General features: G+C 36.6%; 4 protein-coding genes across 5 annotated transcripts; 2 read left to right on the plus strand and 2 right to left on the minus strand.

Moving 5' to 3' along the window:
* Positions 1 to 575: 575 nt before the first annotated feature.
* On the plus strand, positions 576 to 6,320 carry LOC116306255 (von Willebrand factor A domain-containing protein 5A). The gene is made up of 3 exons (XM_031716277.2): positions 576 to 1,879; positions 1,953 to 2,067; positions 3,535 to 6,320. Exons 1-3 carry the CDS (start codon positions 654 to 656, stop codon positions 4,819 to 4,821), a joined length of 2,628 nt encoding a protein of 875 aa, XP_031572137.2. The 5' UTR covers positions 576 to 653; the 3' UTR covers positions 4,822 to 6,320.
* LOC116306256 (COP9 signalosome complex subunit 3) lies at positions 6,103 to 16,261 on the minus strand. The gene is made up of 14 exons (XM_031716278.2): positions 16,077 to 16,261; positions 15,887 to 15,999; positions 15,683 to 15,732; positions 14,946 to 15,038; positions 14,426 to 14,500; positions 14,104 to 14,208; positions 13,191 to 13,280; positions 12,616 to 12,666; positions 11,710 to 11,811; positions 10,427 to 10,498; positions 9,959 to 10,045; positions 8,188 to 8,301; positions 7,642 to 7,722; positions 6,103 to 6,453 (listed from the first exon to the last, which is right to left on the minus strand). Exons 1-14 carry the CDS (start codon positions 16,247 to 16,249, stop codon positions 6,388 to 6,390), a joined length of 1,272 nt encoding a protein of 423 aa, XP_031572138.2. The 5' UTR covers positions 16,250 to 16,261; the 3' UTR covers positions 6,103 to 6,387.
* Positions 16,262 to 20,390: 4,129 nt separating this feature from the next.
* On the minus strand, positions 20,391 to 22,539 carry LOC116306304 (uncharacterized). 2 transcript variants are annotated; one of them, XM_031716337.2, is made up of 4 exons: positions 22,343 to 22,539; positions 21,460 to 21,629; positions 21,168 to 21,290; positions 20,391 to 21,087 (listed from the first exon to the last, which is right to left on the minus strand). In XM_031716337.2, the coding sequence occupies exons 2-4, from the start codon at positions 21,566 to 21,568 to the stop codon at positions 20,948 to 20,950; spliced, it is 372 nt and encodes a 123-aa protein (XP_031572197.2). In that variant the 5' UTR covers positions 21,569 to 21,629; positions 22,343 to 22,539; the 3' UTR covers positions 20,391 to 20,947. The 2 variants fall into 2 exon arrangements, with proteins under 2 accessions (XP_031572197.2, XP_031572196.2); XM_031716336.2 differs by having other exon boundaries at positions 21,460 to 21,586; positions 22,343 to 22,538.
* An 894-nt stretch (positions 22,540 to 23,433) lies between these two features.
* Positions 23,434 to 25,607, plus strand: LOC116306254 (mitochondrial import inner membrane translocase subunit Tim9). The gene is made up of 3 exons (XM_031716276.2): positions 23,434 to 23,719; positions 23,827 to 23,922; positions 25,053 to 25,607. The coding sequence occupies exons 1-3, from the start codon at positions 23,672 to 23,674 to the stop codon at positions 25,170 to 25,172; spliced, it is 264 nt and encodes an 87-aa protein (XP_031572136.1). The 5' UTR covers positions 23,434 to 23,671; the 3' UTR covers positions 25,173 to 25,607.
* The last annotated feature ends 143 nt before the right edge of the window (positions 25,608 to 25,750 follow it).

Consider the following 25,750-nt stretch of genomic DNA (forward strand, 5'->3'; position numbering starts at 1 on the left):
GGAAGGTCAATGCTTTAGAAAGGATTTGAACTTTCTGATAACATTTATTGGTTTCAGTTAGTATCGATTACCAATTACAGTAGCTTGTTGTCAAAATAGAGAAAAACGAAAGCAATTTTTTTTGTGGATTTTTAGAAATATTCTTAATATTCATTCAAAAATATCAAAAAGAACGTTCATTTAAAAACTTTAATTTTAAATATAATGTAATAATAATGATAATAATATATGGCTTATATAGCGCTTATACATGCTTGTTCTAATAAGCAACAACATAAATGAACATAGTAAACATAATAAACATATAAACATAAACATATTTAAAAAAATACATTATAACTAAATGGTTATATAAAAAAAACTCTAATAAGTTTGACCATGGTCTTGTACATGAAATATATTAAATCAGGAAACTGAATGATACTTCGAAAGTTTGCCTGTAAATGAAAGCAAAATCACGTCATTCCAACGTGGCTGGGGAGATGGTGTCAGTCAATGCTGTGTCAATATAATCACGTAGTGGCATTGCATATCATAACCTGTGACGTAAGGATACGTGTCATTAAGGTTTCGTTTAAGTTTTGTAATATTTTATTAGGGCGACGCAAATCAGACACTCAGCATTACCATCAGGGTTGCTTATCTGCAAAGACATGGCTCCTCTTGGCTTAATAAGCAAATCTGAAGGTTCAAGCATTCCGCTTAAAAGTATTGAAATTCACTCCAAAGTTCATGGCTATACAGCTGAGGTTGTAGCAACGATGGAATATGAAAACAACAGAGACATTCCCATAGAAGCCGTTTATGTGTTTCCTATCGACGAGGAAGCGGCCGTCTGCGGTTTTCAAGCGACTATAGAAGGAAGAACCATCGTAGCTGAGATACAAGAGAAGCAAGAAGCTCGTGATACGTACGATGATGCCATAAGTAGCGGGCACAGTGCTTATCTGCTCGAAGAAAGCGACGAGAGCTCAGACATCTTCCAAATAAGCGTGGGAAACCTAGCTCCACATAAAACAGCTAAGGTCCAGATTACTTTTGTGACAGAACTGGCTGTAGAGAAAGAAGGAGGAATTGTTTTTGTGCTACCTACAGTACTCAACCCTAGATATACTCCGATGGACTCCCAGCATACTGGGAGTGTAAGCACAACAATGCCTACCATCGCTTCAGTGAGCACAAAATATGCATTTGACTTCGAACTGGATGTACAGTGTGCATCTGCAATTCGAGAAATTACCTCCCCTAGCAATCGCCTCAGAGTTGATATCAATCCAGAGGATGACAGACAAGCCAGAGTTCTACTTGACGAAGAATATAAATTTAATGTTGATTTGCAGGTCCACATTTTGAGCTGTCAGCCTCGTTCGCCTCATGCTTTGGTGGAGAACGGAGTTACCAAAACAAAAGATGGAAGAGAGTCCAATGATTTTTTGGCAAAGCCGGTAGTCATGCTAAATTTCTTTCCCGAATTTGACATCTCCGCAAGTCTTGAGCGAGGAGAGTTTCTATTTGTCATAGACCGAAGCGGAAGCATGAATGGCGCAAAGATAAGAAGTGCTAGGGAAACACTCCTCTTGTTTTTGAAAAGTTTGCCGGACAGCTGTTACTTCAACGTGATTGGTTTTGGGAGTTCTTTTCAAAAGTTGTTCACAAAGAGTGAAGTTTACAGTGATTCTAGTGTAGATGTTGCTTGTTCACATGCCCAGTCTATGCAGGCAGATTTAGGGGGGACCGAAATTCTCAGACCTCTACAAGACGTGTTTTCAGAGCCTCTCATCAAAGGTTATCCTCGTCAAGTATTTCTCTTGACAGATGGCGAAGTTGGTAACACACAGCAAGTCATTGACTTAGTGGCACGAAATGCTTTCAAATTAAGGTTAGGGGTGCATTATTTTCGGTTATCTAGCTTATCGATTTCATTCTTCACATAATTTTTTTTTGTTTCACAGATGCTTTTCGTTTGGTATTGGCGAAGGAGCCTCCACTGCATTAGTCAAGGGGGTTGCTAGAGCCGGAAGAGGCACTGCTGAGTTTGTTTACTCCGAAGACAGATTGCAACCCAAGGTATTCGAGTGACCTTCTTAAAGAAATATTTATCTGGAAATGTGATCTTTTATTTCGAGCTAGTTCTTGTTTTTCTTTTTTATAACTCGCTTTCTAACCCCAAAAGACATAAATCCGATACAGGTGCTGAGAGGGGAGGGGGAAGGGGGCTTGCAGATCCCACACTTTTTTAGGAAACGATGCGCTAGTCTACCCACGCTATATAGGAGATTACAGGACATAGTCATACTCATGCATGTTCAAAGTCAAGAACCAATTGTGTCCGAAATATATTCAGGATTTATTCCAAGTTAATAATACTATAGCAGGTATAATTTAAGCAGATTTCATAATTCCTAGTTTCAACTCAGTTACTTATGGTGAACATAGTAGAGCAAAGGCATTTAACCCCGGGGGGGGGGGGGGGGTACTCCCATATATGGACTATATGGGGATGATCCGCTGAACAGGGTATGGTTTTTCGAGCTTCTTGTCATAAACAGGGTATGCAATTTCACTCAAGTTCCTAGTTCTTCCCAAGTTTCCTGTCATATTCAGGGTTTCTACTTTCGTATTGACTGAAACTGGTCATTATGGTCGTCAAAAAAGGATACGCGAGATGACATGATAATTGAAACAAGAACTCAGCGCAATAAATTATATCTTTTGTCATAAACAGGGTCTACAAATTTGAGTTTTTTTGTCGTAAACAGGGTACCCCTTTCAGAGTCCCAGCGGAACACCCCTACCCAAATTCTGGCAGAGTACCCCCCCCCCCCCCCCCCCGGGCATTTAACCCGTGAAATAAAAATACTAGTCAACGTGTAATAGTCAAATAGACAGAAAAGAAAACGAGAAAGAAAAGAGTCCTTTTGAAGCTGTCTAAGCTGTCTAGTATAAAGTTATTTAGGGCCTGTGATATGGTCAAAATTGAATACCACCATTAAGTCAATAACCACTTTGGGCAATATCCAGAAAGGTATAACGAAAATAGATTTATTGGAGCTTTTAGAAAGTAAATGTAATTATGATTGTGTCCTTTGTTGAAATTAGCATGTGATTATGTATAACTATTTCAATATTTTATTATATTTTTAGAATCTTATTATTGCATTATATAATTTTATTCTTTAATCTTAGTCATAAATACATAGATATTAAGTGTTCATTATTTATTTATTCATATATTTATCTTTAAGTTGTAAATAGTGTCCCCAATAAGAAGACTTTTCAGTCAGCTATTTTTCTTAACTTGACACTTAAATAAAGTTATTATTATCATTATTATTATTATTATTATTATTATGACTTTCATTAACTGACTTTGGACTAAAAAATACATTGGCTTTACAAGTGAAAGTGAAACATAATATGAGAAGTGAATGTATAAATTTTAAACGGCTCTTAGGCAAATTTTCAAACTGACAATTTAATGTCCGATCAATTTTTTCCCTGCGTTTAGTAATCATATTTTGGATGTTTTTGAAGGTGATAAAGACTTTAAAAAGTGCATTACAGCCAGCTGTTAAAGATGTCCAGGTTACATGGACCCTGCCGAAAGATTGGGAAGTCGAGGACGTTCCTACAGCAAGTCCTACCCTATTCGCGGGGAACAGATTTGTATCATTTGGAATATTCAACAGAAGAGATCAGAGCAAGTACAACAATAGGCAAATTGTGGCGATAGAAGGGACAGCTACCCTTACTGGGCATGTAGATGAAGGTCCCAACCCTTCACTTATTCGGCACGTGATCAAGTTCAGTGCCGTGTGCGGTAACCCAGGAGACACAAGTGTGATGCTTCATCGATTATGTGCTAAGGCAGCCATTCAAGAAAAGCAAAATCGATGTGAAGGGGACATTAAAAACGCTAGTGATATTATTAAACTCCCCATCATTAATCTAAGCAAGTCCACCAACATAGTATCAAAGTTAACGTCCTTCGTCGCAGTTGATGAAGATAGCCGCGAACCAGTGTCTAGGGCAATGGAGAGACCAGTCATGCCCATACAAGATGACTGTGGCAGAGTCTTTGCTCTATGCAGTATGAATGCAGGGTTTGGTTATGGAATGTCTCAACCCATGATAGGTAGCGGAAGTTTCCCTCAACACATGATAGGTGGCGGAGGTTTCCCTCAACCCATGATAGGTGGCGGACGTTTCCCTCAACCCATGATAGGTGGCGGAGGTTTCCCTCAACCCATGATAGGTGGCGGACGTTTCCCTCCACCCATGATGGGTGGCGCATCTTTCAAAACTGCCCAACAAGGAATTGGATTTTTTAGTGCGGATTCAGCTCCACCCCCTCCAGGGAAGGCAAGTCATTATGCATCAGTGACACCACCACCACCACCACCAAGAGAATCATCTAAAGTAGTGGGGCGTAAAACACTAGGACATTTGAAACATAAATATGGAGCAACACCTTCCGCTAGGATTTCAAGTGATGGTGACGTGGACAGCCATATAGTCCTAATATCAATGCAAAAAGCGTGTGGGTCATGGCAACCAACCACACAGCTGGCCAGTATTTGTGGGGTCACTTTAGACACCCTGAAAAAGGCTTGTCCAAAAGAATTGACACAAGACAACAGGGAAAGTATGTGGGCGACAGCCTTGGCATTATCCTGTCTGTTTGAGAAGTTCGAAAACAAAAAAGACGAATGGGAAATGGTGGCAGCTAAAGGCATCAAGTGGCTTAAAGCGAACCTGTCATCAGACAACCACAGCTACATTTGGATCATGGACATTGCATCAGAGTTTCTTAAGTTGTAACAAAATTGATAAGAGTCTGTCCATCGATAACGATAGAATAACAGTAGCCTATTCTGAGTACGTGTGTAACTAGTTATCACAACCTCTGAGATTTACTACACTGGAACTGTGACGTCATTATCTCAAATTACACTCCATTTCTATCTGTTCAAAGTAGTTAGTAAAACATGAGGAAAAAATTATTAACGTAACAGTAGTATTGACGCTAGCTAGCTCAACTGACATGGAAAAAAAACCCGGCCTAGTTTTAGACCGTACATTAGTTGAAGATAGACACTTAAAACTTAAAAAGCCAAAAGGAAAAATTATATTCCTTTACAGTCAAACCACCTCATGCGTTCCTATCAAGGTTTAAAGATTCATTTCATCATTGTAAGTTTGATTTCCATTCTGCTTTGAAGCCTACATTAATGAAACGAACGCTGTAAATTTCAATCCCGGTATTTGCCGGCTCTAAATGTTCAATTGTGAAAGAATTGTTTTGAACAAAACTGCACACCAAACAAATAACTTTAAAATGGTGAAATAATTTCAGCTTTGCACGAATTCGTGAAGAACTAAAGAAACTTTTAATCCGAGCCAAGACTTCAAATTCAAAACGTTCGTTTCATTAATGCAAGTTTCAAAGCAGGATGGAAATCAAACTTCGAAAAAAAATAAAATGAATCTTTGAATCTTTGAATCTTTGAATCTTGATAGGAACGCATGAGCTGGTTTGACTTAAACTGTTAATTTTTCTTTGCAACTATACGAAATAAAGTTAAAGATAATATTAATATACCATGACCATTTTTCTACCTTTCTCGATGTCACAGTAGTCGCGTTCGAGATATTTAGGGATTTTAAGATTTGCAAAATCTGCGACGGCGACGTCTACCGGAAGTGTAAATAACTTCACTTTGGGGTTTCGCACCTTCAAACTCTGTCCTCCCTGTGGATGAGTTTAGTTTTACTGACAATGAATAAAATCTCCCATGAACAGAACCCCAAAGAGAAATCACTCACACTTCCGGTTGACGTCACTACATTGCATTATATTGAATTATAACGTAGTTGAGCAGTGAACTGACTAGCACTACCAAAATGTTCTCATTATTGCCGAAAGGCAGGAACGTCGTGGATGGTTAATTTATTCCTACCAATAAATGTATTTGGCGATCCACGTTTGTATCGATCCATGTTTGTACAATACATAAAGTACCATGGGTCTAAAGCTTCGCAATCAATGAACGTTAATATAACAAACGTGGCCATTTAATACAAAGATCAGCGAAACAAGACTACGTTTCGTTGTCATCGAGACAACATCTTCTGGTCAACGTGGACAATTGAGGAAAATACTGTCCATAAAGTCGTGAACCAGAAACTTTATTTAACGAAAAGTGTTGGTCAGTCAGCTAGCAACATCTTCATATCTATGCCACTGGTAAATGTTCTACAAGCATTTTTCTTTACATTTTGTACATTTCTCAAAATCTAAATACATGTTTTATGGAGTATTCTCTCGTCGTTCTCTCTTCACATTGGACTACCTCAGTCACTATCTCATGCATTTATTATGATACACTACATTAGCACATCATCTCTCATTCTCCCAATACCTACATCTTCATCAGCGTGACTGCTCATAGTCTGCAAACAAAACAAAAGAATTATCCTCGTATAAGTATTACAGGTAACTTGTTTGTGATCAGAAAAAAATCGCAAGTAAAGGCTCCGACATCACTAGCGTTGGAGTTACCGAGGTATTTCAACATTTTCTTGATAAAATGATGAATAAAAAAGTCGCTTTTTTGACTGAGACCATCACGCCATTGTCAGCAATGTTCGAGACATACACACGATGAACCTTGTTACACACAACGTTTAAAAATTTTCAAGTCTTCAAGAGATCAACCGCAATTTGTTGATTGCGTGCAACAGTTCAACATGTGTCTGGGCAAGAGAAAATTAAAGTTCATATTCTTCTATTCTTGGTCTAGGCCATAAAAGAATTGTATGTTCTGTAGAGCTGTTGGCTTTCCATATGGTGCAATTTGATGACTGAATGCAAACTTATGCACAACAGGTGTAACGAGTGTCTGGGTCAAATATAAAAGAACTGGATATTCTGCAGAACGGTTGGAAACCTTAACACACGGTGCAATGGTCCCTTTTACAGTTCCCTGCACCAATTTGCAAGTAAGCCATGCCTTTGCATTGAAGCGAGACAAACGGTGAGCTTGGAATGATAGAGTAATTGTCCAAGGTGTTGAAAAAATATCTCTATCATTGCAAGCTACCTTTCAAGATGGCGCAGGAAACTGTAAAAGGGACTATTTGATGCCTGCATGCAACGTCGTGCACAACAGGTGTACCGTGTGTTTGGCCTCAGAAAGTGTGTGCATGCAAATCTGTTGTATCATTAATCATGAATCATGTGCTGTCAGATCTTCACTCTACTGATTCGCCTTTCCATACAAGTGAAACCTGTGATGCTTTTATTACAACCATCAGTTATTATTATAGATTATTAGATAGCTATGTTTGACATAGGTATACAGCCATATCTAAAAAGGTTGGCAAAGGCTTTGTTGAGTGTTGCATATGAAGCCCCCCCCCCCCCCCCTGCACCGCCCTGCACTATGGTTGAAAACGACCAGCGAAAAGTCACAACAATATGAAATTTTCCCAAACTTTTTGTCTGCACGTTTTTCTGGTATTATTGTCTTCTGTGCTGACATTATTTACATATGAATATAATACATTTCAAGCTTAGCAAGCAACATGCAACAAAACCCTTACCAACCTTTTTTGAAACAGCTTATAATTGTCACAAACCTTTTGCACAAACTGCGGATTCACTGCAAGTTGTCTGTCCATATTCTGCAACTTTTCATCAAGTTGTTGGTACTGTCGAATCTGGAAATATAGAAAAGGTACGTAAGTACATTCTGAGTTTAGGGAGCATTCACAAACACTTGTTGGGGGGGACTGATGAGAAATTATCCTTTGTGAAAAAAATTTGCAGGACCCCTTTTGTTCCATTGAAATAATTTGAGACACCCCCCCCCTATCCCCCAAACCTGGCATTTTTAGACCTCAAATTCACTTTTCATCAATGAAAACATTTAGTATATCATAGTTATTCCATGGCCATGTTTATCTTTTTAATATTAGGTACCCCCCTTCAGAGCTTTCTTTTTTTCCAGTACCCCCTTTTATATCTTCATTTTTTGAGGGACCCCCCACTTTCTCATCAGTACCCCTCCCCCCTAAGAATGTTTTGTGAATGCTCCCTTAGAACAAAGCCCCAAAACTACTGGGATCAGATGGACCAACTGACCAGATAAGATATTTATTTGATATACTTATTTTATCCTTTACCTCATCATCCAATTTTTTAAGCATTTTTGGGCTGTTATATTTTTCAGGGCTGTCATGAAAGCAAACCATCCCATCACGCTGGTTTATAGCTGCATAAATTTCACCATCTTCTATCTGAAAGGTGCATAAAATACATGAAGGAAAGCCAGTTAATTAAACAGAATTTAACATTGATGATTTAAGAATAATCATTTTATGATAAAGCACCCTTTCAATATGGATATAATCAAAGGTGCTTACAATCATGAGTATGAGGTGTAGGCACTGAGGGTGGCCAATGCCATGGTTCATTTACATCCACTTTCTACATCCCTCCATTATTGGTTAGTAATGATGAAGTGTGGAGAGACATTCAGAGCCCAGGGGCGGATCCAGGGGAGGGGTGCAGGGGGTGCGCACCCCTCCCTGGTTCCATTTTGGGCCTCTACTTCGAAGATAACCAATACTGTTTTTTCCTTTTGATTCTAAAGGGTGCACCCTCCCTGAACAAAATCCTGGACCCACCCCTGGAGCCACTTGAAAGTCTAACCATTTGCAGATGTTATTACGAAGGCAGCATTTTCCTCCTTGGTTATTTTAAGTCCCTAAGTGTTGGTCCCGCCAGCACTTAAACCATGACCTCCTACACAAAAGTGTAATGCTCAATGTGAAAATGGCCTTTCTACAGAATAGCCTTTTGTCCACTAAATTCCAATTGGAATATAGAAGTTAATTTTTGTTAAGTGAGGAAAACCAAAGAATCTGGAGAAAAACCTTTAATGCACAGGAGAAAATCAACTCTACTCACACATGACACTGAGTCAGGGACTCAATGTTGGCTTGCCTTGGTGAGAGGTGGTAAATAACCTATTAGACGCCCACTATCTAATAAACGCCCTGTGTCTAATAGACGCCCCCCTAATCCTCCATATATTTATTAAACGCCCCTCTCTACTAAACGCCCCGTATCTAATAGATGCCCCCCTCCAAAGGTTAGTCAAGTACAAGCAATAGAAAGACAAACGGTAAATTAACATTAATTCATTCAGTTTCTTGCTTAATCAATAATGGTTTTCTAATCATACAGTATCAAAGTAGGGTATCGCTCTTTGATAGCTTTTATCTCCTTGCTAAGAATGTCAGCAATCTTTCATTGATTTGTCCTTGCATAATACTACCCAGGAACAATTGAGGATTGGAGCAACTCAAGGTGCAGCTTTCTGTTTTAGACAAAGGCAAACGCCCAGACCCTTTTAGTGACATGAGACTCAGACATTGATGAAGCAAATGAAGAGAATGAATGCTTGATGACCAGGATGATTCCGATGTGACATTGAATCAATTTAACTCGTTGACTGTGATCTGTTATTGAACATTTCTTGTTGCTGTTCTTACATTTTGGGCACATTTCTGCGTTGTTATTTTCAGTTTTTAAAGATTGAAATAAACGCCCCTCTCTAATAAACGCCTCTTATCTATTAAACGCCCCCCCCCCCCTTTTGTTACGAAAATCTAATAGACGCCCTGTCGTCTAATAGGTCATTTATGGTTCTCTCACCAAAATAAATTAAAGCTACAGTGCCACCTGGTTATCATGAACAACCTTGTAAGTCCAGACCAAACACCCATGCATACATTTTCTATTAAAGTAGACACACAGCTAATACAGCCACTTTAATCTGTCCCTTTGGTGGCTGTATTAACCAGGATCCACTGTACATCATAAATTAATCCTGCTACCTGTAGGTAAGATCCTTAAGATTATAAATAGTAAGTAAAATAATATTCTTACCATATGAAGTATGTGTTGTTCTGCTTCTCTTGGGCTGTTCAAGTGCACTCTGCTTGCCATGTCACTCAGTGAAAGGGTTAAAAATGTCTGCAAGCAACAAATGTAGTGATTAAATTTATTTTGCAATGATTACAGGGAGTGATTACAACAGAGTGATAAAATTTCAACACCAGATAAAAAATATACAAATACAATATACAAATAAAAACCATAAAAATGTAATGTATTCCCATTTCAGACCACACATCATTCCCTAGACTATAAATTCTTTATTTTAAATAAATATTCTTACGATTAATAATGGTTTGCTTGCAAATGAGAAGACACAAATAATAAATATAATATGTATATCAGTCATACGAAGAATCTCATTCTCAAGAGAATGTCATGTGGTCTGTCCAAGCTATATCCTTTGAACCCAATTCATGAGTTATTGATATTTTTTATGAAATCACTTTATCAACATACCTTTGTCAATCTCAAGATATTCTTTTTGTAAATGGAACTTCTAACTTGTTTTATTAGTCCTACATTGTTATCCTAGGAATAAATGATCATTCAATCACTTTAAGGTCGCTCTCGTTTCCTATCACTTGTTTCATAAGTCCTACATTGTTATCTTAGGAATAAATGATCATTCAATCACTTCAAGGTCACTTCCTGTTTCCTATCACTTGATAACCTCAACACCAGCAAACACCATTCTAACTGATTTTTAATTTTTTTTTTTACACTGACCCATGAGCAAAAGCTGCTTTGATTTGGGTTTTGTAACAGTAGACAATAGACAATAGAGGCATCATCCATTACTCTATACCAAGCATGAGTGACGTATACTGAGTGAACGAACACGTGTGGAATTCAGTGTAAATTCTTTGTACACATGTAATGTTATGCATGGATTATATTCTTTTGTCTAAAATTTAGCTAACTGTAATAATTTAGTCTTGAGGAAGTCAAGTCTTGAAAAAAGAGGAACTGAAATCAATTATACAGTACGATTGTATCATAAATTAAAACATGTTCAGTTTTAACGAGATTTTAATCAGTTTATTCACTGATTATTTCTTATTTTATGTTTACTTGAAGACTCTCATGTTGAAAGATTAGTGGCAAAAAGCACTCTTCGCTATTAAACATAAATGCATATACAGGTATATAATGCAAATGTCTATAAAAATACTTAAATGCAAAAGCCCTAATTTGGCTGAAAGGACCTTTTGGATTATAAAACAATAGAATGAGACAATTACACAATAGATTCGTTCTATTGTTTGACATGTACAATGCAATACAATACAATAAACTTTATTTAAGGAGGGTGACACAATTAACCCAGAGAGTTATCTAACATGTGGCCCTCAAAATAACGTACTCAAAGGTCTTTTTGGTCTATGTGTGTCTGTAAAAATTTGTCTAAGAGGGGCAGTCAGCACTCAATTACATACACTGTAATTTGGCTGAAAGGACCTTTTGGATTATAAAACAATAGCATGAGGCAATTACACAATAGATTCGTTCTATCGTTTCACATGTCCTCAAAGGTCTTTTCAGTCTATCCAATCAAGTGCTAACCAAGAAGGACACCAGTCCACAGGAACCCCATCTAGAGTAGAATACATATAATAAGAGATGTTGGCAAAGGAGGCTTGTTTTTTTTATTACTTTTAGCTCACTGTACAAAAGCAATTGAAATATAATTTTGAAATAACAGCCATAACCAAATTAAAAGCATAAGGAAGGTCACTCACCCTAGCAAATGTTTCTTGGTGTTTTGCGATTACACTTTGTAGAGTTCCTTGGTTATTTGATGCAAATGATGTTGCCAACTCATGATAAGGAGCACTTAATGGCTTGAATGTAATTAAAGTAAGATGTATGTCTTTTAGTAATAAACAATAAATGAATGTGTACATATATGTTTTACTAAGGGGGGCATAATGGTTCACATTGATGCGGTATTGCCTTATTTTGTTACAGTTTTGCAGTAATTTTTATTTTATACTGCAGTATTGCGGTTTTACAAGCTTAAATGCAAGGCAGAGGCAAGTGTTCTGTCTGTTAGAACCTCAGCTTGCACAGTCAGACTGTTAGTAGCGTGCAAGATTCTGCAATTGAAGCCTTTTCCAATTAACATATGTCCAGATCTTTTATGTTATATTCATAGACCCAATTTTCTATTATTGAAAACGGTATTTGCATAGCTATCTATCTCGGCTAGCCCTTGTGGTTATTATAGATAGCCTGTACCTTTATTTAGGTTTTTAATACATTGTATTTATTTTCACTTGTAAATTTTATATAGCACAGCAGGTACTGAATAAACATGATTGTTGATTGTTGTTGTTGTTAACACTTAATATATATTATTGATCAATGATACATAGACATGTTGCTATAGTGTAGCTTTCTGTGTGGTGTTGTGGTATTTTGACTTCCCTTGCGCCCCCTCTTCCTCGCCAGCAGAATGTTTTTTGCCATAACCCACTTTTAATATGCAAACGATAAAGAGTAAACTAATGCATGTCCCAGTGAATCAACTAAATGTTTAAAAAAAGAACAATGAAAAAATTTTGCATATAATTTTTTTGTTTGTTTGCTTAAAAAATTATACCACTGCAATGAAAAAATCATTTCATCAACAATTACAAAACTACCTTAAGAAACCTTTGCACCACATTTGAAGTATATTTTGGAAGGCCTGTTATCTGTTGACAGGAAAAAAACGTTAATGTTAGTTTATGAGTTTGTAACAAATGCATAACTTTACACCCAAGCCCAAAAGGTCTATGAGGAATGCCAAAATAATGGTAGATTTGTGTCAAGTAAACCACTCTTGATGATTGCAGCAAGCTAGCAAGCGATGGAGCTGCAAGATAGTTCACAATTTATGAGTTGGAAGGGAGGCTAAGTGGATTCTGAGTTTTAAAGCAACATCTTTTTGGCAGATCCCCTATTTACCAATTTAATATTTATTCATGTCTACCCTCAGAATTGTAGAATATACCAAGTTTAACTGCTTTCAAGAGGTGAAGCCAAATGATTTCAGTTTTTGTTTCTTTGTTTCTCAATGCTCAATATCCTGTGACAAGTTTCTTGTGGTATTCAGTTTCTGATTTTTGATTCGCTAAATTTGGCAGGAAGCAAGTGAGAAAAGTTTGTCTCAAAACAGTAGAGATACACAGAGGGCAGCAGTCTTGTATAACAAATGTCTGAATGAATGTCTGCATACCTTTCCATGGAGTATCAAAGAAACCAAAATAAACTTCTTATACGCCTCAAGCATAATATGACTGACATCCATAGCAGGACATGTCACAGCCTGTTGATATGAGATACACAAAATGACATTATTAAGGAAAAAACTAGTTATTGTTCATTAATCATGTTGTAACAATGTTTAATTCATTAGAGAATCAGTTAGATATGATTGACAGAAGGATCATATTATAAAACTGAAGTTTTTTAATGTCAAGATGAGAGTATGTGGACCGCGTGGCACTAATGAAATAGTAGAAGATAATATAGGTAAGTTGTAGTGCTTGGGAACGAGGTTATTCCGGGCGAAAGCCCTTGGAATTAAATTCGGAAAAATTAATTTCCGACCTTGCTGGGATTCGAACCCACGACCTTCGGAATTGTACTACCGATGCTCTACCAGCTGAGCTAGAGGTCAGACTGAGAGCAGGCCGGGGTGAAATAGATGTTAGGTCGTGGTAATTATGATGCAAAGATGAGAATATGTGGACCGCGTAGCACTTATGAAATACATGAAGATATAGAAATATAGATAAGTTATAGTGCTAAATTAATTAATTAAAATTAAAAGAAATTAATTTTTCCAAATTTAATTCCAAGGTCTTTCGCCCGGAATAACCTCGTTCCCAAGCACTATAACTTATCTATATTTCTATATCTTCATGTATTTCATAAGTGCTACGCGGTCCACATATTCTCATCTTAATATCCACATCCAATGAGCTGCTGTACAAAATGTATGAGCAGTACAAAAGCTTGTCTCTAGCTCACTATTGTAAAAGTCCATACAGATTGGCTGATCATAATATATGTATTACATGCATACATAAAATATATAATGATACATGAATTAGTTTTGTATTCCAAAAACCATATCATTAACATACCACTTCAAAGAAGTATAGTGCTCTATCAAATTGCTTCAGTGCTGCATAAATCATTCCTCCATAATAATAATAACTCAGTAATATCTTGGCATCAAATTTATTTCCCTGATACAAAAGACAACATGATAATCATCTAATTAGTATTGATGGAATAGTAAAAGCTCAGTAATTTTTAGCATCAAACATATTTTTCTGTCAAATTGTAATAAAAAGATAAGAGAATCCTGTTTAATATTGAATCTTTTAAGGTTCCTCTATCAGCATGATAATTTTGTATGCAAATGCTTATTAGAAAAATTCCTGAAGTTTCAAGATGACTTACTTCTTTGTTAATGTCATATATATCAACATCAAGGTAAGGCAATGCAGGTTTAAAACATTTTGCCACAAGACAAAGCTGAAAAGAAAACAAAAAGAAACCAATAAATGTGTACTTTACACATATTATATATTGTACGCATGATTAATATATCTGGTAACCACATTCTAAAATCCAATAGCAAAAAGAAGTATTTCCATACATTTTCATCTTCTTTATATTAACTATACTTTCTATTTAGGGAAGTGCTTTCCTCTTACCAATGGCTCCCAGGTGAATTCCCTGAACTTGTGGGTCGAATGTGAGTAAATGCTCATGCTTTTTCTCTCCTGCACTTGAAGGGTTTTCTTTTGGATGCTACAGTTTTCCTTTCCCCCCCCCATCAGCCAAGGACTTCTTAATTATTTCAATCAGAATTTCAGTGGACAATAAATTACTTTTTTACCATTCATTTTTGTTATTTATCTCAGTATAACAATTTTACAATACTTTTTAAAATCAACATGGTTATAATGGATACTACCTGAGCAAGGTCTGCATGGATGGAGGTTAACTGTGTAGAGGATAGCTGTGCTTTTTGAATAGCTATTGTCATTATCTTGATTCCTCTCATTGGCTATAAAAGCAATAAAAACACTTCAAAAATGGGACAAAGTAGAACAAAGATAAAGATACTGGGCTTAAAATAATGGCCAGTCAATCATTGCTCATAATAATAATAGAATGAGTTTTAGCTCGGTCATACCGCGTTTCTGGTTCAATGTTACTGCTCAAATGACCAGCAAGGCAAAACTTTGACCAGACAAGTTCCAATTACCCTTTTGTAACAACAGGATATGTGACCCTACCCCCTTAAAATAGAAGTAGTGTCAAAATGAACAAGAGAAATGAAAAGAGCACCTTGATATTAGTAAAAAGGCAAAGTTTCAACTATTAACATGTAATATTTCCTTATGAAGTACATAAAATTTCATAAGGAATTGTATTGGTCATGGCTGGATGACAAAGCTCTTTTCATTTCTGTTCATTATTTTGATACAATTTTTTTTAAAGGTGGGTAGGTCACATGACCCATCGTCGCAAAAGACCTACATTCTGGGCAGACATTGTCTGATATCCAGCCGTTATTTCAAGCTCTGAGGATAACTTTATTTCTAAGACATTGATAAGCAAAACCATGCTTGTTACAATTAAGTTTTATGTGTGTAAATGATAATTTTTTTCTGATGGCCATATGAGTGATTGTCATAAAGCACATACCTGTTTCATATCAACAAGACATTTTGTCATAAAATGGCATAAATGTGCAACTGAAAGAATAAGAAAGAAGATAAATTAAGAATTATGAAACATGAATTATCCAATATCAGGTAAAAGGAATTAGGCAATCAGCTGGTAAAACGAAAGATTTAAGGATTTGCAGCAAACTAACAAATTGTTTCTGTAAATTAATCATTGCCTTACATTTTTCTACAGAATACTGAATTTGTTCTCTTGAACAGATAGAGACAAACTGTTGAATCTGTGTGTATAACAATTCAATGTCACCATAACTAGGCAGTGATAACTTCACAAGTCTGAAACAGATAAAGTAAACAGAATATTAGATGAAATATGAAAATACAAGTGTACAGTAGCTTCATAATTTACTTACAATAATGCCATGAAAGCCATGGAATGTTGCTCAGGATCTAATGATCCAATTGCTGCATCAATTTGTCCTGCATGTTTTGTCAACAAATCCGTAGAACGGTTCAAATAATTCGCTAATTCTCCGTAATTTTTATCGGCACAAAGAGAACGAACAGCAGCCAAGAAATCCTCCATCTTGGATCTTAACCTTCTAGATCCAGGCTACCACAGTCTTGCATGTAACCGAGGCGACATGAATTCCACTCTAAAAGGACTGGAAATCCTTATTCATTCGTTTTACTTCGCCTCATTGTAAAGTAAATGACTTTTGAAAAAGAAAAAAACTGTATGTTACAAAATAAATATAAGGAACAGAATAATTGAAAAGCCCTTCTTCATAGCTTGATAAATCCTCCATGATGGCTAATGCCGTGACTAATGGAGTTCCTGTGGCATGGTTTTGGCGGGAACATTCGCGCCAAATTGCGCGCGTTCGCACGTACGAAATTACGAACTCTGAACTGCTCCGAACCGTCCTCCGAACCCTGACTATTACTAGTACTATTCCTAATACAACAAGTCGAGCTATAGATATCTCTTAATCATGTCGCTGAAAAAGTTTAAGTTTCATTCTAAGCCAGACGTACGACTAGTCGTTATGGACAATACGGTTTATAAGATAAAGTTAACTTGTCAACGTAAATCAGAAAGGTAAGTTTTGAAAGTCGATTTTAGAATTTTCCGTTTGCTGTTTGTCCCCCTAAAAATAAAACAAAGCTTTTTTACATATAAACTTGTAGCCAATTAAAGAATTGCACATTATCAGTATGATACAATATTTTTTATTTGGCACTTTATAAAAAGTTCATAGAAAGTGATCCAAATATTAAAATTAAATAGACTTAATCTTCACTCATAAAGTTATGATTTTGGTTTTGCTTGTCAGCATGCAATGAGTTATGTATTTTCCATTTAATGCCCCCCCCCCCCCCCCAAATAATAAAGAATGATAAATTTTAACAAAACCTTTGTATGATAAACGTATTATTTAGCCAAAACCTTAAAGAATTATGCAAAGCAACCTGTTGCCAGTCAGAACTGGAGGTAAGTCCTTAACTGTCACTTTTATACGATATGCAAACTGAGAGATCCTTAAAGATTATTCCTGATTTAGTTGCAACTTGGAAGCGTTTAACAATGGCAAATTAGTAAAGCTTAACTATTAGTTTTCCAGTAGATATGTCACTAATATTCATGGGAGGAAGGTATTGATGAGAAAATACTGAAAAAATAAACTTTTTCACCGGCTTCAACCCTAGCTCCATTAGTCTTTTTAATGATTCCTTAGCTGTTTATTTCCAACATTTTGAAGGGTTTAGGCCTCCCTTTTTTTCTCCAATATCCCCACTTCAATAATTAATGAACAAAATTTCTTTCTCATAAGGAATTTCTTTTTTTCCTTCGATATCCCCCCTTCAGTAATTAGTGAACAAAATTTATTTCTTGTAGAAAAGCGGTGTGTGCCATACTCTACACCGACAAGCAAGAACCAATACTGACAGAGTCCTTTGTCATTTATCCATGTATCTTTTTTCCTTCTTATTTTTGATTGATTTATATATAACAAAACGGTCATTATTTAAGGTGGGGCTGGTGCAACAGTATGTATGCCCTTTTTCGTGAGGAGTAATTCGTTCTAACTCCCATTTTTCTTTGCATAACAATTGGTGATCCCACGCATTTCTACCAGCTCCCCACCCTCTAAATAATGACCATTCCCTAAATAATAGACAAAACTTTTAACAATATGAGCCTTAAGAATTGCCAAGACAAAAAGAAATGGGAAACGGCATGTAAGCTAAAATTTGAACATAGGGGTAGAGCCCTTTCAGTTAACAGTTCGATGTATACACTGTATGTTGAGCCAAGAAAAAACACACAAGATGAAGAGAAAAATGCAAGTGAGCATGGTATCTATCATTTTCTTTCAAAAAACTGTAATTATAGATATTATAAAAATAATTCATTTTTTTCTGAATATATTTCCAATTGCAGTCAATGACACTCGAAAAAGAAGCGGAAGTCATGATGTAAGTAACGAGTTGTGATTTGGCTCACCCATTAGGCATAGTTGAAGTATTCTCCTTTTAATGAAATCCTTCAGCGGGTGACTTATTCAACAGGGAAGCTTTTGAGCTTAAATATATCCCATGTTCCTAGGGATAAAGGTAGCTTTTTGACCCAGACTCATTCCCTGGCTGGGAAAGACAACAGCTTTAAAAAATAAACAGAGAGGGAATGCTCAAATGAAAAATGTCCATTTTTTTCGATGCATATAGGGGAGGGCGGGTTGGGATCTGAGTTTTATGGTCAAAGAAGAAGAGAGAAATACTGAATAACAAATTGCTGAATATGTTCTCTTTTTTAAGGAATCTGACCGAACAGTAAAAAAGCCCACAGGTATATATGCAACTATGGATAGAGTCCACATCTAAACATTGCCAAAGGCAAATCTTCCAGGTGAGATAACCTAAGGGGCTTTTCTAATTTTCGATTTAACTCTGTCTTTACTTTGAAACAGTCACAGAATATGGACAGAAGAACAGGTATGATATTGAAAGCCAGAACATGAGGGAACATCCTACGTATGCAAGAAATGGCCAAGCCCTCTCTAAGTATGCTGGCAGTATATGATAATTAAAAAGTTGTAAAACGTCATAGACTGACTGTTACAGTCTGACTACATCAACCAAGGCTACCCTAACGAATTTTAAATCAAATTCGACAAATCACATTTTTAACGCTGCATACAGTAGATGAATTCGTGAATTCTGGGATTTTAAACTGTTTCTCGTTCACTCTGCTGATCCGAATATACACACACGTATAAAGTAAAGCATATGATTTTTAAGAGGAAAATGTGAAACTTTCGTTTTAAATACTCAATCGTGATTGGCTAATTTGTATGAAACATTGTCAGGGTGGCCTTGGTTGGTGTAGTCGCACAGTAAAACAGCTTTTAGGATTTGCCATAATATAAAGGGTATTTTTAATCCCTTATTGCTATTCTACGTAGTTCTATTGTTTTCTTGAATTATCTCCATTCATAAATGTCTTAAACCGACTTTTAAATGTTACCTTACCGTTTGACTGAGAGGTGCCGGCTTTGAATGACCCTTGTTTTTTATATTGGTCTCACTCAACAGAAACGACAGAAGAAGAGACTTCCAAGCCAACAGGTTTTATCAAGTAAGCTATTCTCACTGCCCAAAACATAAACATCACTCTACATTCTCAGCGTGGATCACTTGTTCCGTGAGAATCTAATATAAGGGTACTAGTCTATCTTATCTTAAGCTCGTGTTTGAGCTTTGTGCAGGGAGGATTCCCCCACTGGCTGGAAATATTCCTAAAAAATGATAGGCTTGGGTACATGTAAGATAATTTAGTTAAGTCACTGTCAGAGTGATTAATTATGATGAACGTCTTTCACGTTTTCTCAATACTAACATTGCTCGTACTAATTTACTTTACCTTTAAGCTCTATCAAGAGGCTGCTTGGAAGATAGAGAAGGATGCATTCACCCATAGGGCTTCCTCAACAGTCAGAATAATGAGCTCACGCGCCACAAAGGAGAGGACAAGATTGCTGGATACAACGGTACCCTGTTTAGGTATACTTTTAAATATTTTCAATACCGAAATCGCTCTGGGCTGATCAAAGTCAGGGCACGTCTAACGCACAAATCACCGATTTAACCTGCGGTCTTGTTCTTTTCCGGGGTCAAAGATTACAAAATAGTTTACCTTCGGAAGTCCTAAGCAAGTAAAGTGAATGCAGATTGAAGCGTTTAAAAAAAATATCGATTTTTCACTGGGTTAATTAGTAGTCGGAATTTACCATTTGTGTCGAATAGGACGTTTGCACGATGGCGTTATTGACCTCTACTACCAGACTCCCTTGCACACTTTCTTTAGTGTTCAATTAACTAGCACCAATTGTCTTACTATTCTCATGAAAGAATACAAATTTGAATAAGGAAGAAAATTCGCGAAGCATCTTGGAAGTGGGAGTCAAATGATGCCATCATGCAAACGTCCTATTGTGGCTAACTTGGGTTCCTGAGGCTCTCTCTCGTTCCCATGCACCGAGAGGCATTGGAGCGAGAGAACCTTTGGAACCCAGGTGAATTATTGAGGGAAGAAGAAAGCAAGGAAATGCTCTGATAATGACTGACATCCACTTAAACTTTAAATTAGACAGTATTGGCTGGCCAATTTTGGTCAATACCCATACAATTACTGTAAAAAAGAAACGCATAAAAGAACCACTATATTCCCAAGTCAGGCTATAAAGTCTTATTTCTTATATATTTGGTATGTAGTGACAAATCAGCTCAGGTTCTTATTTAAAGCCAATAACAATTGTTCCTTATGTACATATATATTTTTAATTTCAAGTGTCGTGAGCAAGATCTTATACATATTTCACATTAAACATTGACAATATTCCCAATATTAGCCAATATTAGAACATGCTTTAGTTTGTGCATGACGGGGAATGGGGAGGGGGGTGTTTGTGGGGAGGGAGGGGGAGGGCGGGGAGAGGGGCTCAGTGCGCTATACATGGTTGTTAAAGCTTTAACATTTCTGCTGGATAACGCAATCATGTATTCGGCATAAAAGCTCACAAATAATCAGCCACTGGACTTCATTCTGTGTTCCTCACTCAAATTATTTGAGAAATGCGTTTTCGGCTTTATTCGGCTTTATTCCGCACAACCGGAGAGCGCTCGAAGACGAGAGGTGTTAACGTATTTTAAAGTGCGCTCTAATGTTATTTCTCTGACTCTTTGGTGCTAAGGATGGGGGATGTGCTCTTGTTATCTAGATCTAGTTTTGATTTTCTTTACGATGAAAATAAACGACCACCAGAATTCCAACAATGACAACGAAGCTTCCAGCACAGCCACCTGCAATCATGGAGATTTTTTTCTTTTCTTTTTCCTTTTTGGCATCATCATCATCATCACCTTTACAGAATACGAAGCATCTCGCTTAGTTTTGCTACTCAAGGAGTGAGATCTTTAGGACCAAAAGCGAAGCTACTTACTTTTTGGAGCAGTTGTTTGTACAGCTGCCGAGGATGTTGGGACAAAGGTTTGGTTTGATCCTACAGTCACACCCACACTAGATACCGTTACTGTAGGAGATGGACTTATAGCTGAAGTACTAGCTGTAAGAGAACCGACAATTGTTAGGTCAAAGAGGACTTCGTAGAGGCCCAGTCATGGGGCTATTAGGTCAGAGTATAGTTAATAGCTATTGTCAGAGTCGTGCCTAAGCAATAAGATGAGTAGACTGCTGAAGGTGTATTCATAATGTAAGTTAGATTAACCAAGTACCTTCAATAAGATGTCTTTCTGTATATGACAGCAGCGTTACTGTTGCTAGTAGCATGACCACGAGAATTTTTGATCCGTTCATAAGTGTCTGATGCATCTGACCAATCATTACTTATAGAGCCCACGGCTAGGTAATGAATAGAAGATGGATTAATCGAAAACGATAAAAACTGTAAAGAAAAGGCAAGACAAATTTTAAGAGGCGTTATGTGTCACTCAATGAGCTTAGCATAAGAACAGGAACTGAGCCGGAAAAATATGAACTGAACGATGCTTTTATTTACAAACGTTATGTATTCGCGCACAAAAGCAGTTGTCGATGCTTCAGTGGAACTGAAAATAATGAAAATGAGGATAAATTTGCTAATGTGTCAGGTTGTTGCTTGGTTATCCGGGACTCTTCAATGTACTAGTGATTTCTGTCCAAGAAAGGAATTGTCGTGTGAAGTATTCAACTGATGATTTCCGTGACTGTATATGATAATTTTCTTTTGAAGACTGGGAAAACTGTTTTCGAAGAAAATTACAATGCTTGTATTAGTGACTGCAGATTGACAATCTTTTCAAATAGGTGTGAATGCGATTCATTTAGATTAAGTTGCACACTCGTATCGATATCCATACAACTTTAATATTATTCAAAGGTGTTGGCAATATTTTACGTTTGTATAAAGTTTCAGTGACATCAAAATATGTGCATGATAAGATTAAATCGTCGAAGATCTGTACAGATAAATGAAACAGCAAAACGGCTTGGGTTTCGAAAAAAATGAAAATACTTTGGGATATTTAATAGCAGAGTCGAAAATTTCCTCTGATAACTCTGTTCTCTTCGTTGTTACATAACTGCTTCTTCTTGCATCATCCTTTTTACCTTATTTACCTTATTCAGTTGGCCACTACAAGGTGGATGATTTGCCGTTTGTCTAGAGTCAATCCCCGGGCAAAAGTTTAGACTTGCTTCATGATACTAGAAAATATGATTTTGATATCAGCCTCCAATCTTCTCCTTCAATACAAAAAAATTAAGCACATAGCTTTGCAATTCAGATGACGATTTAGTTGAATGGTTGACCACCAGCTGGTTTCTATGATATCATGCCCACAAGTAGGAGTCATTTGCATAAAAATATTGGATTCGTTGAATAACAATTAAAATACAACACAAGTCACAACAGATCGAGTATATTGCAGAAAGTTAAAAAAAGGAGGGGGGGGGGGGGGGGAATTCCTATTATTTTGTCAAATTGATCCCTGATTGTATTATACTATTACCTTGTGAATCCTGCAATCTTAATGGTTAAAAAGGGTGAGAGTTAGTTGCTGCTTGATGCCTGTCGGGGGAAATCCGCCAAAAATCAAAAAACGTTACGCGGTCGTGATATTTCGTAATCACTCTATGATTCATAAATTGTACAATATATAGTACATAATTATACAATACGCAATACAGGTGAATAGAAATTGTATACTTTTGTATTCTGTATTTATAGTTTCTAATACACGACTTTCATAACTTGCTGCTGCTAATTTGCATAAACATATCAATGTTTTTGGAGTGAAAACCCTTTTAAATCATTGATCTTGTTGATTTAGATAAGGTGTGTGAGTTTCTACTTAAATTAATAAATCCTTTACAAGATGTGAGCATTTGAAGTTTTGAAAATGCACCAAAACGAGGCCACCAAGGCTTCCAGTGATAAATACATACAAAACTCTCTATTTTCGTTCTTTCATAACTTCTTTGGTATGCAGTCAAATTCTACAAAATTTTCTGGAAATAGTTTTCGTGAAGTATTTTCTCAGATAGCATTAATAGTTTCTGGTAAAAAGGCTTCATTTTCTCTATCTGAAAAAACTGAGTTATGAAAGTCGTCTATGTAAAACGCAAAAGATAAAATAAAATAATAATAATAATAATTCAGCGGTATTGTTGTGAAGTAATGCGCATGAATCCAACCTACTGCGCAAACATGGCGGACAGACTGATATATTGAAATACATCTCAGTTTTTAACTCCTTTTAATTGATAAGATTCCCATTTTTTTTAGAGTAAAGACTGATTCAGCTTTTTTCGGACACTTCGCTGATACTCTTAATCGAGAAAAAGATTTTAAATATTGACGTTAAATTTGGCATTTTCCAACGTTAGTTTGCCTCTACAACAGCACGTCGCACGTGCACATCAACTACAAGATATACTTTTGCCAGCATGGATAATCTTACTCCAGAACAAATACAACAACAAGAAGTCAGACAAGTAAGTTGCTTTGGGGATCATTTTAAGCGTAAAAGTTTACATGGTGGGGATTTGCTTTGTTTTTCTTTTTTACTCTGAAGATTCACTATTTTCCTAAAATTCCTCAGGTTCAAAACTTCTTGTCTTACTACAACCGTCTGACAGAGTTGTGTTTTGCTGATTGTATCCATGACTTCACCAACCGGAGAATTGGGGCTAATGAGGTAAGTACAATCAGCTCATTGGACATACAATAAGATTTGAAAGAAGTGCAGTACTCTGCAATGATTATATGGTATATAAACTGGACAAGATGGGTAATCCACAACCGGCAGAACGAAGCCTGGGAGTGGATGAACAAACAATGAATGGTGAGATGAAACAAAGAACGCAGCTTACATGTAAAACAATACACATTGTTCACCATAATCCATGCTTTCTTTGTTTTTGTTATTTTGTCCAATCCCAAGCTTCGTTCTACCAGTGGACACCAACCCAACAAGATTGATACAAGAAGATCCTTCTAAGCTATATCATGTAAGGGACAGAGGTATATCCAGAAGTTTCCAAAGAGGGTTGCACAAACCTGAAAAGCCACCATTTTGAACTACCTTTGGACAACTCGGAAATCTACATATCTTTAAAATTTGCACACATTTGACCACAAGAATCTTAATTAATACTCATTAGGTTTGGTGCTCAAAAAAGGAAAGCAAAAGTATGATAAATCTGAAAGATTAAGAAGCAGGCCGCAGCCAGATTGTTTATCATTTTACACTCCAATTCTACAAAAAGAAATTCTATATTCCATAAATTTTAACAAACCTTGAAACAACCTCTGGGCTGTTTAATGCATTTACCACTCCTGGGTGGATGGCTTGATGCCTAACAGGTTTTGGAACCCAATAGAGCATGTTCACTCACATGACAAGCCAGCCATATTGGTGTACCAAGCAATATAAACTTTCTGTGCAGTATTTGCATAAAATTGTTTGGGTACACCAACATGGCTGCTGTGATGTCATGGGAAAACACTCTATTGATAAGACAGTCAATAGATTGAATTAGAATTAAGGTTTTCTTTTTTTGGGAGGGGGGGGGGGGGGGGGGGGGAATGGAGAACCCAGAGAAAAAGCCCTCTAAAGCACATGCAGGAGAGAACCAACAAACAACCCTACTCACATATGACACCAACACTGGCAGGACTCTAAGCCAGGTAGCATTGGTGAGAGGCAGCACAATAACATCACATGCCACCTGTGCTTCCTTGTTCTAAGTCAGGGTAGTATAAAATCACATCACCACCCTTGATCAAAACACGTTTATGACTTTAATTGCCATTTCTTCTGTTTAGAATAACTGTGCAATGCATTGTACAGAGAAGTTTCTGAAGGTGATTCAAAGAGTTGGTGTAAGATTGCAAGAAGTACAAATTATGCAGAATGAAGGACTGATGGCTAATCAGCCTCAGTAAGAATCTTAATGTCGTCAAGGGATGGACTGTCAAAAGTTTATACTTTAAAAATTCCAACAAATATTTGTCAACTATTTACCAAAAACCTTAAGAATCAAAACATTGTACAAAATTTCAATATTTGTTTAAAAATGTATGATCCCCCAGATTTGTATTTCCATTTTATTGTACTTCTGTTAACTCTCTTAAGCCTTTATTCATAGATTTCTATTTTTCTCCTTTTCTATTCTTCAAAGTCACTGATGTAAATGTCAAGGCACAGGCAAGATCTGAACATTGTACAGGTGTTTTACTTCCTTTATAGTCTGATCTTTGAGTGTGTCTATGGAAGCTCAATTCCATTGCTTTAGTAAAAGCTTTAATATTGTTGAACTTCTCTTTTAGCTGTAAAAAGCTGTGGCAATATGAATGAAAAATACACAGGAGTTATTTGTGCTTTTGGTACAATCGTCTTTCTTTATTAGCCATTCTGAGGTTGAGGAAAAACTTGGTGGAGTTGGTATTTCAATGCATTGTGGAACTGTTTTAAGGGACAAAATTACAATAGATGGCTTCTATGTAATCCCCTAAAACAGACT

The sequence above is a fragment of the Actinia tenebrosa genome, unplaced genomic scaffold (assembly GCF_029948245.1).
Source record: "Actinia tenebrosa isolate PJP-AT-01 unplaced genomic scaffold, QUT_ActTen_1.0 PGA_scaffold8__29_contigs__length_14323225, whole genome shotgun sequence".
Classification (NCBI taxonomy): Eukaryota; Metazoa; Cnidaria; class Anthozoa; order Actiniaria; family Actiniidae; genus Actinia; species Actinia tenebrosa.

Coding starts and splice junctions, on each gene's coding strand:
- LOC116306255 (XM_031716277.2), top strand. CDS start 654: ATGGCTCCTCTTGGCTTAATAAGCAAATCTGAAGGTTCAAGCATTCCG. Junction 1,880..1,952: donor CGAAATGCTTTCAAATTAAG/GTTAGGGGTGCA, acceptor TTTGTTTCACAG/ATGCTTTTCGTTTGGTATTG. Junction 2,068..3,534: donor AAGACAGATTGCAACCCAAG/GTATTCGAGTGA, acceptor ATGTTTTTGAAG/GTGATAAAGACTTTAAAAAG.
- LOC116306256 (XM_031716278.2), bottom strand. CDS start 16,249: ATGGAGGATTTCTTGGCTGCTGTTCGTTCTCTTTGTGCCGATAAAAAT. Junction 13,281..14,103: donor CACTATACTTCTTTGAAGTG/GTATGTTAATGA, acceptor TCATATCAACAG/GCTGTGACATGTCCTGCTAT. Junction 12,667..13,190: donor CTTTGATACTCCATGGAAAG/GTATGCAGACAT, acceptor TCCTGTCAACAG/ATAACAGGCCTTCCAAAATA.
- LOC116306304 (XM_031716337.2), bottom strand. CDS start 21,568: ATGATTGGTCAGATGCATCAGACACTTATGAACGGATCAAAAATTCTC. Junction 21,291..21,459: donor AGAAAGACATCTTATTGAAG/GTACTTGGTTAA, acceptor GTTCTCTTACAG/CTAGTACTTCAGCTATAAGT. Junction 21,088..21,167: donor ACAAACAACTGCTCCAAAAA/GTAAGTAGCTTC, acceptor TATTCTGTAAAG/GTGATGATGATGATGATGCC.
- LOC116306254 (XM_031716276.2), top strand. CDS start 23,672: ATGGATAATCTTACTCCAGAACAAATACAACAACAAGAAGTCAGACAA. Junction 23,720..23,826: donor AACAACAAGAAGTCAGACAA/GTAAGTTGCTTT, acceptor AAAATTCCTCAG/GTTCAAAACTTCTTGTCTTA. Junction 23,923..25,052: donor GGAGAATTGGGGCTAATGAG/GTAAGTACAATC, acceptor TCTTCTGTTTAG/AATAACTGTGCAATGCATTG.